At 46.0% G+C, this 15,884-nt stretch overlaps 1 protein-coding gene across 1 annotated transcript; it reads left to right on the plus strand.

The window, feature by feature from the left end:
* Positions 1-1,132: 1,132 nt before the first annotated feature.
* On the plus strand, positions 1,133-9,692 carry LOC147087470 (putative G protein-coupled receptor 139). The gene is made up of 2 exons (XM_085977759.1): positions 1,133-1,178; positions 6,629-9,692. The coding sequence occupies exons 1-2, from the start codon at positions 1,133-1,135 to the stop codon at positions 7,531-7,533; spliced, it is 951 nt and encodes a 316-aa protein (XP_085833885.1). The 3' UTR covers positions 7,534-9,692.
* Positions 9,693-15,884: the final 6,192 nt, after the last annotated feature.

The following is a 15,884-nucleotide window of genomic DNA, read 5'->3' on the forward strand; positions in this document are numbered from 1 at the left end:
CGTTGGACAGTGCTGCAGGAGCTCCACACGGAAGGGTTTTAGGTCCAACCATCTCCAGCTGCTTCATCAGTGTGCTTCCTTCCGTCAGAATTTCAGAATTGGGGATACACACTGATTTTTGGAAAGTGCTCAGTGCCATTCGCAACTCCTCAGATAATGAAGCAGTCCATGTCCGCATGCATCAAAACTTCGTAGCTTGGCTTGATAAGTGGCAAGTAACATTCACACCACATAAGTTCCAGGCAATGACTATCTCCAAGAAGTGATTATAAACAGCACCCTTCATTTTCAATGGTATTACCATCGCCTAAGCCCTAGCGTTTTCATCCTGCAGGTTACCATTGTCTTGAAGCATTATTGGAGCAGCCTCATAAGTTTGAAGCCACAAGAGTATTTCAGATGCTGGGTATTCTGTGGCGAGCGTCTCACCTCCTGAATCACCAATGCCTTTCCATGATCTACAAGGCACAAGTAAGGAGTGTGATGAAATAGTTTTCACTTGCCTGGATGACTGCAACTAAAACAAAACTCAAGAAATTTGTCACCATCCAGGACAAAGCAGCTCGCTTGACCAGCACCCATCCACCACATTAAATATTCCCTCCCTCCACCACCAGCGTACAGTGGCTGCAGTGTGCACCAACTACAACATGAACCGCAGCAAATCGCCAAGGCTTCTTCGACAGCACTGCCCAAACCCGGGACCTCTACCACCAGGAAGGAGAAGTGCAGCATGTGCATGGGAACATCATCACCCACAAGTTCCCATCCAAGTTACGCACCACCCTGACAGGGAAGTATATCACCATTCCTTCATCATTGCTGGGTAAAATCTTGGAACTCCCTCCATAACAGCACAGTGGGAGTAAATTCACCACGCCGACTGCAGCTCACCACCAACTTCTCAAGAGTAATTAGGGATGGGCAATAAATGCTGGCCTTTCCAGCGAAGCCCACAGCCCATCAACGAATAAGTAATGTCGCTGAACTTGGAATCGCTGCCCAGATAAGCTGAGCAATGAAAGTTGAATTCTCCACAGATCCCCAACTGGCTGGTGCACCAAAGCATTTGGATCGCAGGCACCGAAATTGCAGCCAAAAGCAGCAGCAATCTAAGGTGAGCAGTAAGGCGATGAATCAGAAATCGCTGATGGGGTTTCGAAACCCGCCGACTACAGGTGAGTTTGTCTGGTCTGAAAAAGTTCGATTTTTGCACCATTCCAATTGTTCCAATTTGGTTTCTGTTCCGAGACACTTGCCAAACGGCTGCATTCATGTGATGTCCCTGGCAAGCACTTCACTGCAATATGAGAGCAGGGCATCACGAAATAGCTCGGCCATAACAAATACCTTAAATTTCTTAGAACCTCACAAACTGGTCCTGCAACATAGTGGGTCTGATTGTAATGGAGGAAAACAATTTTAGGGCAATGAATGGGCAATGTGGAGAATTAAACACAAAACCTCGAATAAATAGGAAATGGAGACAAGACACTGCACAAAAGAAGTCACTTCACTCAAGCCAACAATATTGACAGTCTGTGGTTTCGTATTAGAGAATATAAAATCATACCAGTCGGGATATTGACAATAAGGGCCGAGTTCTAATCAGGAAAGAAGCAGATATTGATATGGTTCAGAGTCTTTAATAGACACAGCTGCACAAGTAACTTGAATTACAAGGAACATCGATAAGTTGATTTGGACTATTGATCAAAAGTGGAATGTGGCTGGGGCTAAGATGAGGCCTTTAGTCTTGCCAATGTTTGATTGGAGAAAATTGTGGCTCATCCAAAAAGAATGTGGGACAAGTAGTCTGACAACACAGGTAGCGGGCTCTAGAGAGTGAATGGAGTGTTAAAACTTGTACTGACAACTTACATATAAAAGCAGATCCCATATATATGGAAGAAGCATGTAGAGGAGGAACAAGAGACGGGAACGATAGATACCTGGGTGGCATCATAGGGAACGGTGCTGTGGGCCGGAGATGATTGTGAGAGAAACCTTTGCTGGAGATATGGTATCTTATATGGGATGTTGGGCTTCATAAATAGGGGCATTGAGTACAATAGTAGAGAGGTTATGCTGAAACTTTATAAATTGATAGTTAGGCCACAACTTGAGTATTGCATCCAGTCCTGGTCACCACACTTAGGAAGGATGTGAAGGGACTTGAGCGGGCGCTGAGGAGATATACCAAAATGGTTCCGGCGATGGGGCATCTTAGCTACAAGGACAGGTTGTAGCAGTTGGATTTGTTTTCATTTGTGCAAAGGAGGTGGAGGGGTGATTTGATAGAAGTGTACAATAACATGACGGGTTTGGATGGGCTAGTCGGGCATAGGCTGTTCCCAGTAGTTAATGGTACAGGGACTAGGGGACACAGACTTAAGGTTTTGGGCAAGAGTTACAGCGGGGATGTGAGGAAAAACCTTTTTTCGCAGCAAGTGTTGAGGTCCTGGAACTCGCTGCCGACAGAAGTGATGGAAGCGGAGATACTCAATATTTTCAAGGGGAGACTGCATCGGCATTTGAGAGAAATAAAGTACCAGGGCTACGGGGATAGAGCGGGGGAATGGGATTGACTCGATTGCTGTGCAGAGGGCCGGTATGGGCTCGATGGTCCAAAGGACCCCCTTCTGTGTCGTTACATCTCTCTATTCCCTGTTTCCGATCAGATAGATAATCATGGAAACCAGCAAGTCAAGCCCTACCAAAGAGAGGCCAGTGTCCGAGGAATGAAAAGGAGACAGATTGGAGGAGAGGACGGAGAGTCTGGAGCTGATAAACTCCTGATTGATGGTTTTAATGCCGATGGGCTGAGGCAGGGGCAGAGGCCAGCGTTATTATGGGGGCGGAATTAGGTGTCTCTTCTGATTGAGAGGATACGAGCTCGGTAGCATAGCACAGGACAAATAGGGGTCAGAGGTTACATATTCAGCCTGAGACAACAGCCAGGAGGGGGAATGGAATCGTTGAAAAGGGTTAGCAGATTGTGGTGGGGCCAATAGTGGAGGGTCGGTCTTCACCGTGTAGGAGCAAATCGCAGCTCATGCAAAACAGACTGTTGCAGTCTGATAACACAGAGGTAGTGGAGTGTAGACAGAGATGGTGGAGAGCTGGAGCTGGGCCTTGTCAGCAGACATGTGGACGCTGACCCCATGTCTGTAGCTTATGTCACAAAAGGCAGCATGTAGATGAGGAAGAGGCGGGGCAAGAATGGAAAGTTCAGAGACTCGAGAGTTAACGCTGCTGGTATGGAAAGTTAAGACGTTGCTGGAGATGCTCTGGCTATGGTCAGTTTGGTAAGACTGGAACCGAGAGAGGCAGTCCCAACAAAAGAAGCCAGAGGCAGAGGTATCCAAGACCACGGGTGGGTTAACTGCAGGGTAGGATGAGAGGGTGGAATTGGCGAGGGGTGAGGCCATGGAGGATTTAAACTCCAAGATCAGAATTTTAAATGTAAACCTTCGAGGTGGGGTTTCTGGGAGACACTGGAGCTCAGTGAGACCGAGAGCAATGGGCGAGTGGGACTTGGGCAGTGCTGGACACTGACAGCAGAATTTAGGACTGGTTGGCATTGATAAAAGGTACAGGTTGGATGGCTGGCCAGGAGAGAATTGGAGGAATGTAGTCAGGAGGTGGCACTGTTCTAACTTTATGGGATCTGTTAACCCATGTAGAATAAATGGTAAACATCTGCAGTAAAATAGCGGAGATAGGAATGTCAATGAGGCACGTTCACTTTCCGTCCCCTAATATCACGCACAGTAATTTCTAGGCTTCAATAGTGAACATCATCTTTAACTGTCCTTGTGCTAGGGACTGATGCATCAAACTATTAATTGTGAATCTACAGGGACAGCTTTAAAGGGGCCTGCTTGTGTATCTGGATTCTTTATACACTGCGGAGAAATAAATAACATTTATAAATGAATCAGTAGGAGTGAACATGCTCAATACAATTACATGATAACTGTAAATGGAGCCGCCCCTTTTGTTGGGTCAGTCCTGAATGAGCACAGCTTTCAGCCTCATTCCCCAGCGAGGTCTGATGAGGATAATGCCCTTGACTTTGAGTTGTTTGTGATTCATCCACCACATTATTTGCTTCAGACTCATAGGTCTTGATGTAATGTATTTGTTCATGTGTCTGTAACTAATAGCAATGATCAGGGGTATAAAAGTGTCAGTGGAGACTTATCTCCTGTATAAATCAGGGCCCATTGCATAGTATCAGCTCAGAGTGCCTGCCGGAACTGTGGGTTCCACTCCCACAAAAGTCACCCCTTCTCACAGAAATGGGATATCCAGTAGTCTATCAGATAGAAGACATTTACTATCCTGTTATTGCAGCCGTTGGAGTTTCTGGTGAGCTGTTATCCTAGCTCGTTATGGTTAAATCTGTGGCAACTGTGCTGCTGGACTTGGCCATTGATTTCTAGAAGCATGTGTTACACGATCACCTGTCCTGCTCCATCAGTTGAATGAGGGATTGTACAATTTTTCTGAAGTCTTGTAATAGCTGCGTTATATCCATAATGATATTTGTTTACCCAGCCCTGGTAGTGTTCCAGGTTTATTTTCTGCACTGCCTGTATTGGAGACAGAGGTAAAAGCAGGAATCAGACAATCAGAAGTAGTTCACAGTTTCACGATGTGGAAGTAATCTGTCCTGAAATATTTTTTTCATGAATGTGTTTCCAGTGATTGATAATGAGGCAGCTCACGGTCTCAGTGTTCCAAGGAGGCGGTGTAATGTCCTCCCCACAATTACATGGTTCTGTTTAACTGGGATTTCAATGTATGTAATGTCTTTCACTGTTGTGTAATATTATTTTGCAGTGTCTGTATCTGACGCCGTTTCAGAGGTCTGGCGACTGAACTGAGTTTGCTCCTCACTCTTTAACATCTCCTTCGCTGCTTCAATGCGGATGGATTCACTGACTGTCGTTGGACTTCATTGTAAAATTTAATGTTTTGGGGTTATGCTGTGTCAGTTTGCAATGTATCTGTTGGAAGCAGGAGCACTTCTATTGATCATGGAGATTATAAGGAGCAGTGGTGGTGTTGGCGTTTTGTTAATTCAACAATCGCGCCATCTAATGTTGTACTTTATAATTACAGGAGAAGGGGCATCAATTATTGCCGGGTCTATCTGGAAGAGACATTATGTTCTGTTTATTGCAGGCATTACAGATGAGGTGAAGGCGAACAAGTGGAGACTTCGGTGATCTGCAGAAATATTAAACTATTCACGGAGTCTACAACATTGAACAAACTGACTCAGAGAATAAGATCATTGAACATGGGAATGTTGAACAGAATTCAGGCGCAAGATGTAGGATTAATTCGGATTTGAAAAGGGGCATTGAGAGAGACAGCAGAGATATTGCAGGGAGATAGAGTGGAGCAATCAACAAACAGACTTAGAAGGAAAACGCCGGGTAGAATGAAGGGAGAGAGACAGCGACAGCAGTGTGAATAATTAATCGGAATGAACTGCTGAAACTTATTCTGGAAACACACAGCAGTTCAGGCAGCATCGTAGAGAGAGATGCAGAGTTAACATTTCAGGTCGATAACAGGTCATCAGAACTGAGTGTTTCCAGCATTTCTGTTGCTGTTTCAGATTTCCCGCATTCGTACTATTTTGCTATTGTCCTCAAGCTTATTAACTGTATAAATGAAAATATAATTGATTGGTATTGAAAAATAGAATCAGGCATTTGTTGATCGTCATGAGGATACTCCATTTTAAAAACTCGGCTTGATCATAATTAACTAAAAGCGAGGCTGGTTAAATTATTACATTTTTAGTGTCATTTTAATTGAATATGCTAAGTAAATTTATAGAACACATTATGTCTCCAACGAGTTAGTATGTGACATCATTAATCACATATATTAATGGGAGAATGTATGAATTGAGTTGTGTTACTTCGATCTATGTATTAGATTTCCTCTAACACTCTGCTGCACTCTCCCTGCGAATCACATCCTCTCCTTCCCTGGCAGTGAATCTTCTGTCTCCTCTTCCATTGTTTCAGATTATCCGCTTTCCTAAACCTTCAGCCCCTGACTCCCCTCCAACTCCCACATGTCCTTTTCCTTGTCTTCCTCCCACTCTCACTCACTGGCTCGCCCTCCAGCTGCCTCTTTCAATCCGATCCGAAGCCTCAAACTCAGCAGCACTCGGCCTTTACCGTAATGTGCCAGCCCCTGTCGGCTCTGTTAATCAAGAGCAACAGATCAGCAGCACCTCCCTCTGTCCCCGCACCTTCCAGGCTTTCAGTCAGGAGCTCAAAAACCGGATTTAACACTTTGGATTCCGGATCTGTAAAATCCCTTCTCCCTTCCCCACCAGCACTCTACCCTTGACTCGACCCTTCCAGTGGATCCGGCGCTCACTTTATTCACTTTCTGCATCGATTTCCCAATGTATTATCGATAATCATGTTTAAAAACATTTCACTGCCCGAAAGCGCTGCCCAGGTCAATGAACCGGTATCCACCGCTCGATGCAGCAACAAAGCTGGAATGTTCACCCAGAGCCCGTCAAACTGCTGCTTTGGCTCCAGGTCTGATCAGTAATTTATCCGCTTCCCTTTTCTCTCTCTTACAGTTAACCTGGTGGCGATTGTGATCCTGTCCCGAGGAAAGTGCGGTCTCACCAAATGCATCACTCGCTACCTGGTGGGAATGGCCGTGGCCGATCTCCTGGTCGTCATCTCTGATCCCATATTGAGTTGGATTGGTCAGATCTATTTCCCAGATATATTCCTGCACATTACTTCCGTGTGTAGTCTCATTTACCTCCTGATTTCTGCGTCCACGGTGGTTTCTGTGTGGCTCACAGTCGCTTTCACCTTTGATCGATTTGTGGCCATTTGTTGTGAGCAGCTGAAAACAAAATATTGCACCGAGAAAACGGCGGCTGTGGTTATCGGAACAGTGAGTGTGCTGGGCTGTTTAGAGTCTGTCCCCTGGTACTTTGCATATGAACCTAAGCATATAATTGATGATGTTCCCTGGGGTTGTAACCCTAAACTGAGCTTCTTTACTTCCCCATTATGGGGAGTCTATGAGTTGTTTCACCTGATTTTAACCCCTTGTGTCCCGTTCTTTCTGATTTTGCTGCTCAATGCTCTGACGGTCAGACGTATTTTAGCGGCCAGTAGAGTCCGCAGGCGACTGCGGGGCCGCAGCGATGGAGAGAATCACAAGGACCCAGAGATGGAGAATCGAAGGAAATCCATCGTTTTACTCTTCAGTTTATCTGGCAGTTTTATATTGTTATGGGTGGTCCTGGTTTTCTATAAACTTTATGCGCGAATTGCAGATATTCGGCTTTATTACTCCACCACTGACCCTCATTACATCACAGAACACACAGCAACAATGCTGCAGCTTCTGAGTTCCTGCACCAACACGTGTATTTACGCTGTGACCCAGACTAAATTCAGAGAGGAGCTGAGGAATGCAGTGAAATACCCACTCAATCTAATTATTAAATTAGTTAAGTCATAGCTGAAGGCTTTCAAGCACTAGAACACAATCCCATTTCATCCCCCATTTACCCCATTTCACACTGGGCAGAAATATAATTTTACATTAGCAGCAGAGAGCCCAGACATTATCTTAAATGTGATATTACATTGTATTGATGATCTGACATATTGAGGCGACAATAGGTCAGGTGACCTGCAGACATCACCTGAATTGTTGCTCTAAAAGGCGGCACTAAAGAGCTCAGCGGGACTTCTGGTAAATGGCCCGCCCTGCACCGGCAGCACAATGGGCAAACCCACCAATCACAGTCGCTGCTGTGGGCCTGCTCAGATTGGGAGCACTCCACATAAACGGAGAGACAGAAAGACATAGATAGATAGAGCGATAGATAGAGGACGGCAAATACAGTGAGAGAGAGAGAGTTACTTAGAGAGATGAACATACAGATAGAGGCAGGAAGCAACTGGAAATGAGAGATAGTGAGTTCGCAAGCAGAGAGAGAAACAGAGATCAGGACTATGAAGCGAAGAGAGAGGCAGAAAGGAAATTTAGAGAAACAGAAAGTGAAAGTGATTACAGAGCGTAGAGTGGCAGAGAAAACAAGTTAAAGAAAGAGACCAATCGAACTATGTAAAGAAGAAAAGAGTATGAGCTGCTGATGGTGAAATGGATAGAGAGAGAAAAGAGAGAAAACGAAACATACCAAAGGAGGGAGAGAGTGAGAAATTAATGGGTAGAAAGACTGAGAAGGCAGAGAGAGAAACCGGTAAAAGATGAGCTGGAGAAAAATAGAAAGAGAAAAATAGAATTAGAAAAAAATACAAGTGGGAACACCATCAACAGGAAAGGCACATGTGTATATTAAAGAACAAAAAACGTATAACACAGATTAAGAGAAAGAGGGAATTTGTGAGAAAGAGAAAGTTGAGTTAAATTTTTAGACACATGGAGAAATAAACTGAGAGGCAGAGGGAAAGTTATACAGGAATCAAACAGACACGCAGGGGAAATTACAAAGAGAGATATTTTAAACAAATATGTTGTTTCTGCCTTCACAGTAGAAGACACAAAAACATAAAGGAAATTGTGGGGAACAAAGGGTCTAACGAGGGTGAGGTATTTAAAGTAATTAATATTAGTAAATGAAAGGTAATAGAGAAATTAATGGGACAAAAAGATGACAAATCTTCTGGACCTGGAGGCTTATATCCTTGGGTTTAAAAATGGGAGGCTGCAGAGTTAGTTGATGCATTGGTTTTGATGTTCCAGAAATCCCTAGGTTCTAGAAAGATGCTCGAGGATTGGAAGGTAGCAAATGTAACCAAACTGTAACAAAAGGAGAGATGGAAAACAAGGATCTTAAGGCCAGTTAGCCTGACATCAATAATAGGGAAATTGCTAGAATCTGGTATTAAGGACGTTGTAACAGGGCACTTGGAAAATTAAAATGTGATAAGGCAGCTTCCACACGGTTTTATGAAAGGGAAATCTCGTTTGACAAAACTATCAGGGCTAGAAATTCAGAGAAACTGGAAGAATGGAATAGAGTCCTTACAGGAGGCGGGGTGGGAGGAAGTGTAGTCCAAGTAGCTTTGGGAGTCAGTGGGCTTGTAGTGATTTCCGCTGCCTCCAAAATGATCCCACCTCCAAACGCATCTTCCCCTCCCCTCCCCCTTAAGCATTCCATAGGGAACGCTCCCTCCGAGACACCCTGGTCCACTCCACTATCACCCCAAACAGCCCTTCCCCTTCGCCTGGCACCTTCCCGTGCAAGCGCAGGAGATGTAACACCGGCCCCTATACCTCCCCCCTTCCCACTGTCCAGGGCCCCAAACACCCCTTTCAGGTGAAACAGCGATTTACTTGTACTTCTTGCAGTCTAGTATACTGTATTTGCGGCTCACGATGTGGTCTCCTCTACATTGGGGAGACCAAACCCATATTGGGTGACTGCTTTGCGGAACACCTCCGTTCAGTCTGTAAAGGTGACCCTGAGCTTCCGGTCGCCTGTCATTTTAATTCACTGCTCCATTCCCACTCGGACCTCACCGTCCTTGGCCTCTTGTATTGTTCCATGGAAGCTCAATGTAAACTCGAGGAAGAGCTCCTCATATTCCGATTAGGCACTTGGCAGCCTTCCGGACTCAATATCGAGTTCAACAATTTCAGGTCATTACCTCGGCCCCTATTACTTTTTTACTTAAAATTTTTTCCACCCCTTTGTTTTGGGTCATCCTTTCCTCCGCCCCCTTTCCTTTTGTTTCCCTCAACCACCTAGCAGCTATCTCTTATCCTGCCAGCACACTTCACACCTAATCTCTGCCTATTACCATCTCATCTGGTTTCAAATACCTTTTATTGTCACTTTTACTTCTATTGTCTGATCGCAGCCCTGCCTTCAGTCTATTTTATTTTCTTCAGTTTTGAAGAAGGGTTTCGACCCGAAACATCAACTCAAATTTCTCTCCATGGATGTTGCCTGACCTGGTGAATTGTTCCAGCATATTCTGTTGTTATTTCGGATTTCCAGCATCTGCAGTATTTTGCTATCGAGGAGTGGGACAATTGGAGAGTTCTTCACAGGGCCGGCAGAGGCAGTATGGGCCGAACGGCCGACTTCTATGCAATAAGATTCTATGAAGACATGCAGCAGCATAGATATACAGAGTGAGATAGAGAGAGGGAAAGAGAAAGCAAAGGCTGCCATAAAAAGAGAAATGAGAAAGCGATAGACAGAAATTAAAAGAACATTGAAAAATGAGAGAGAAGCAGACTGAGATTAACAGTTATACAACAGAGAGACAGAGACGATGAAAGACAGACAGACACAAATACAAACAGGTCGGTAGAGACAGGAGTGAGATTAAAACACATAAAACACTAGATAATACTTTTCAAACTCTCATTGTAATCAGCCTGGAGTGTGGGAGTGCAGACTAGCAGAACAGCAGCAGGTGAAGCAGGCGGGCCAGTTAATGTATGTTCTGGGATAATACACTGTTGGGTTTAATTTTGACAGTTCTAAAAGTGATGCCTGGAAGCTGCATAATGAAATCACCCAGTCTGCTAAGCTGACCCTGTCCATCACTTACTGCAGTAGGTTTACCAGCTGATCTGTACAAAGTGTAACATTCCCAGTGACCTGCTGTATTCTGTAATAAATCGTAATGTACTCTTACCTTTCCGGTGTTTTAATAAACTGGACTATAACAACAAACAAAAGAAAGTCAACGTGAAATAAAACCCCAAAACTGCTGGAAATACACAACAGGTCAGAAAGAATAAGGGTAATTATTTCGGGTTTGGACAATCGTCTTCCTAATTGAAACAAGGAGACACAGATTGATAGATTAATCCATAGCTATATTTGTGTGTATGTGTGTATTGACATATGTAAAAATTACAACCCCAGGGAGAAACATCAGTAGAGTGTGTAACAGATTATTTCAGTCAATGATCCCATTCACAAAAATAGAAAAAAATAGCATCCAAAGCTCGAGCTCATCTGGATGACTAGAGATATAAACATTAAAATGAAACAGAAAGAACGAAGTTTATGCTAAACGGCAGCTTCATAATTCAATCTAGAACCAAGCAGCATACTAAAAGTAGACAGGAGAACGGGGGGTAAAAGAGAGTTTATGAAAATAAATTAGCGGCTAACATAAAAGCAGACCCAAAAATATTTTATAAACATATAGATAGTAAAAGGGTAGTGAAAAGCAGTGTTGGCTGGTTAGGGTTAAAAAAGAGGGCATGCTTTTGTGTTCACTACAGAAGAGGATGCTGACAATGTCACAGTGCTGGAGGAGGTAGTAGAGAAATGGGATCCGATAAAATATATTAAGAGAAGACAATTACAAGGTTGGCAGTGCTCAAAGTAGCAAAGTCACCCGCTCTAGATAGGATGCATCCTATGTTTCTGAGGGAAGTAAAGGTGAAACTTGTGCAGACTTTGGCCACAAGCTTCCAATCTTCCTTGGATATGGGAGTGGTGCTAGAGCATTGGAGGATTGCAATTGTTACACACATGTTTCAAAAAGGGGAGAGTGATAAACATAGTAATTGCAGTCCATGTAGCCTAACGTTAGTGGTGGGTAAGATTTAGAGACATTAATCAGTGACAAAACGCATTGGCATTTGGGAAAATATGGGTCAATAAATGAAAGACAGCAGGGATTTTTTAAAGCCATGCCGTGTTTCACTAAGTTCATTGAGGTATTTGATGAAGACACGGTAAAGGTTGATGAGGGTAGTGCGGTTGATGTTGTGTATATGGACTTCCATGAAGCAATGGATAAAATACCATATAATAGACTGTTTAGAAAAATTGAGGATAAACTTGGGAACAGGCTGCATGGATACAAAATTGATTAAGGAACAGAAAGCAAAGAGTAGTGGTGAATGGTTATTCTTCACACTGGAGGGTAGTGCGCATTGGAAGGACTAGGCAGACTAGAGAAATAGGCAGACATTTGACAAATGAAATTTAAATGGGTGACCCCCTTATCCTGAAGAGATGCACCCAAGTTCGAGATTCCCACACGAGGATTAACGCCTAAAGAGGCCAAAAATGGGGCGCTAGCCAAGTTCCGGCTGGGCGCAAGGAGCTTAGTGCCTCGCCCCATATTGAGTATCCATTTAGCGCCGGTGCTAAATCTTAGCGCCCGCTCACGGGCACAGGCAGACTATAGCGTCATTTGAGTGTGCAACGCCTTTTGGGCACCCCAGACCAGAAATTCAGTGGCGCTCCACTCCATAGGGCCTGGCGCTTACAGTGACAGCTTACCTGAAGCCTTACCCAGTCGCTCTCAGCCTGGGGGTGCGTTGTTTGAAGTGGACTGGTGTGGTTTAAAAGCGGCAGCCATTTTTGGAGCACAACTTCTTCGAGAGCAACAGAGAGTTGCTGAGCTGCACACAGAGAGCCTTTTCACCACTGAGTCCGCGCAGGCAGAGGAACTTCAGCCTTCTGACCATCACCTTGCTGTTGGTGTGCATTTACAACAGGAAAACTTCCTGTGCGCACTTATTATGAGGGCTGCATTGGAGGGGAGCGTCCTGCTGCTGAATCATCTGGAAAGGGCACAGAGACGCAGGGAGAGAGGGGCAGGCATGGCCAGACGGAAGAGGGCCAACAGACGTCGCCACACCAGATTTTACACTGGCAGTGTTTTCCGACAGCAGTTTTCCTACATGAACATGTTGGAAGAGCAGTGTTTCAGAAGGTTGCGATTTAGAAAGGAGGTTGTGAATGTGCTGTGCGACCTGCTTCAGGCAGAACTGCAGCCTCAGATAAGGTGCAGGACATCTCTGTCGGTGGCTGTGAAGATGACTGTTGCCTTGAACTTCTACGCGAGCGGCGCTTTTCAGGCTGCATCTGGGGACATAGCCAGCATCTCGCAGTTTGTGGTGCATTGCTACATCCGTCAAGTGACTGATGCCCTGTTTAAAAGGAGGCGGCATTACATCTCCTTCAAAATGACACCGGACAAGCAGTGGGAGCGCGCAGAGGGCTTCGCTGCAATAGTAGACTTCTCCATGGTGCAGGGTGCCATTGACTGCACGCACGTGGCTTTGCGGGCACCTGCATTCAATTTGGAGGAGTTCCGCAGCCGCAAGGGGTTCCATTCCTTGAATGTGCAGCTGGTCTGTGACCACTGGCAGTTGATCCTCGCAGTGAATGCGCAGTTCCCAGGCAGCAGCCATGACGCCTTCATCCTGCGCCAGACTTCGGCAGCAGACCTTTTTGAGGCCCTGACTCACACAGGAGGCTGGCTTCTTAGGAACAAGGGCTATCCTCTGTACCAGTGGCAAATTGAGCCGCCCCCTTAATAGCTGTCCGGCGCCACTGTGTCAGGGGGAAAGTGATTATTGACAGCACCTGCACTGCGCACCATCGCCGCAAATTTGGGTTGCGCCGCCGGGTTAGCACCTTAGGAGCCTCGTGCAGCGCTTGATTTAGCGCCACAATCAACTTCAGGGGCGCAATGACCCAATATCGCACTAGGTGGCGCTAAATTGCGCCTGGCGCCAAACTTTGCACATCGCCAGGACTAGCGCCTAGAAATTGGGTTGGACGCACCAGGAATTAGCGCCTAAAGAGGGCAATAACTGGGGCGATAGCCAAATTCTGGAAAGTGTGAGGTTATGCACTTTGGCAGGAAAAATCATAGAGCAAGTTATTATCTTAATGGCAAGAAACTGGAAAGTACTGTAGTACAAAGGGATCTGGGGGTCCTGGTGCACGAAACTCAAAAAGTTAGTATGCAGGTGCAGCAAGTGATCAAGAAGGCCAATGGAATGTTGGCTTTTATTGCTAGGGGGATGGAATATAAAAACAGGGAGGTATTGCTGCAGTTGTACAAGATATTGGTGAGACCGCACCTGGAATACTGCATACAGTTTTGGTGTCCATACTTAAGAAAAGACATACTGTAAGGAATGACCCAGATTCTGCCTCGCCTCGCCAACAGGGGGCTCCATGAACTCTCATAATTGTGTCCTTCTTTATTCATTATTGTATTCACCTGTGCATTGTTAGATGCCTACTATTTAAGTGGTGTTCACTTTATGTTCATTGCTCAGTCTTGAGTTGCACTGCCTGGTGATACCTCTTGCTGGCCTGCTGGCTTGTATTCTGTGCTGTTGTTATTTTGTTTATGTCAAGTAAAGTCTACCTTTGTTTTACAACCTAACCTTCGTCTCAGTTTGCCTTACTGCAGTTGGGTCCACCGAGTTCCGGTCCTTACAGCAAGACTGAGCCAAAACATGGTCCCAGCAGAGAAGGACCAATGGCTAAGACAAATTTCTGAACAACTACAACTGATCTTGAGCGAACTGTGGTGCCTCGCCACGGCATTCTCCCGAAGCCAGAATCAGCTGGAGGCCCTCGTCATTGCTTTCCATCGGAGCCAGAACCAGAATCAGGTGATCCAAGCTGCTCCAGCACCGTTACCCGCTCCTACGGTTGCGCCTTTCCCTCTGAAAGAACCCCGATTACCTGCACCCGAGCGCTACGATGGTAATCCAGGAGGATGTCGAGGTTTCCTAACCCAGTGTTCCCTGGCTTTCCAACTGCAGGGTTCATTATTTCCCAGTGACTGTTCCCGAGTGGCCTACATCATTTCGCTACTCACCGTCAAGGCACTTACCTGGGCTACGGCCGTCTGGGAACAGCAAACTCTGGCATGTTCAAACTACCAACTTTTCTCGGAAGAAATGAGAAGGGTTTTTGATCACCCTGTCAGTGGGAGAGAGGCATCTAACAAACTGCTTCGGCTTCGCCAGGGGGTTCGTAGCGTTGCGGACTACGCAATTGAGTTTCGCACTCTCGCTGCAGAGAGCCAATGGGATTCGCAGGCGCTCATCGCTACTTTTTGCCACGGTCTCACGGATGAGATCAAGGACAAACTGGCATCCAGAGATCCGGTGAGTGATTTGGAGTCTCTCTTTGATATCTCCATTCGTGTGGATAATCGTCTCCGTGAGAGGCGAAGAGAACGCCACTCCTTTTGCACCCCGCTTCCAGAGACCAGAGCCTTTCCTGCTTTGAAGCCATCTGAGAACCTTCGAGCCATCCCGAGTCCATCTTTGACCGATCCAGAGGAGCCCATGCGGGTGGGAGTAACCCGCCTCTCGCAGCCCGAACGTGATTGCCGAATGAGAGAGGGATCTTGCCTCTATTGTGGGGAAACTGGCCACTTTCGCTCTTCCTGTCCAGAGTTGGTGGGAACAGCCAGGGCTCGGCCAGGACGGAGGGACCTGAGACGAGCGTAACCATCCCTTCCGACACCACTGTTTCTAGGGTTTTGCTGGCATCCTCCCTTTTCTGGGGCAATCAACAACATGATCTTAAGGCCCTGGTGGATTCGGGGTCTGATGGTAACTTCATAGATCTGGGGTTAGCTAAACAGCTCAAGATTCCCCTGACCCATCCTGATCACCCCCTCACTGTTGTTGCCCTGGATGGAAGACCCCTGGGTTCTGGAACCATTCACCATCATACTGCCCCCCTGTGTTTGGGCATGGAAGGACAACATTTCGAGACCATCCAATTCTCCCTTATCCAGTCTTCCCAGTTTCCATTAATTCTGGGTTATCCTTGGTGGGCCTGCCATAATCCTCGCTTGGATTGGGCTACCGGCCGGCTTACGGAATGGGGCTCCGCCTGCCGTACTACCTGTCTTCGTGCCAAGTCTCCTTCCCAGCCCCAGGAGTCCCCATCACGCTCTGAATTGTCCCGAGTGCCACCTGAGTATGAGAATCTAAAGGAGGTCTTCAGTAAGGCTCGAGCCACATCACTTCCCCCTCATAGGCCATATGACTGTGCCGTTGACCTCCTGCCTGGGACATGCCCACCTAGGGGTAGG

This window comes from Somniosus microcephalus, unplaced genomic scaffold (assembly GCF_052327205.1).
Source record: "Somniosus microcephalus isolate GS21.2 unplaced genomic scaffold, FLI_Smic_1.0 unresolved_chr5, whole genome shotgun sequence".
Taxonomy (NCBI): Eukaryota; Metazoa; Chordata; class Chondrichthyes; order Squaliformes; family Somniosidae; genus Somniosus; species Somniosus microcephalus.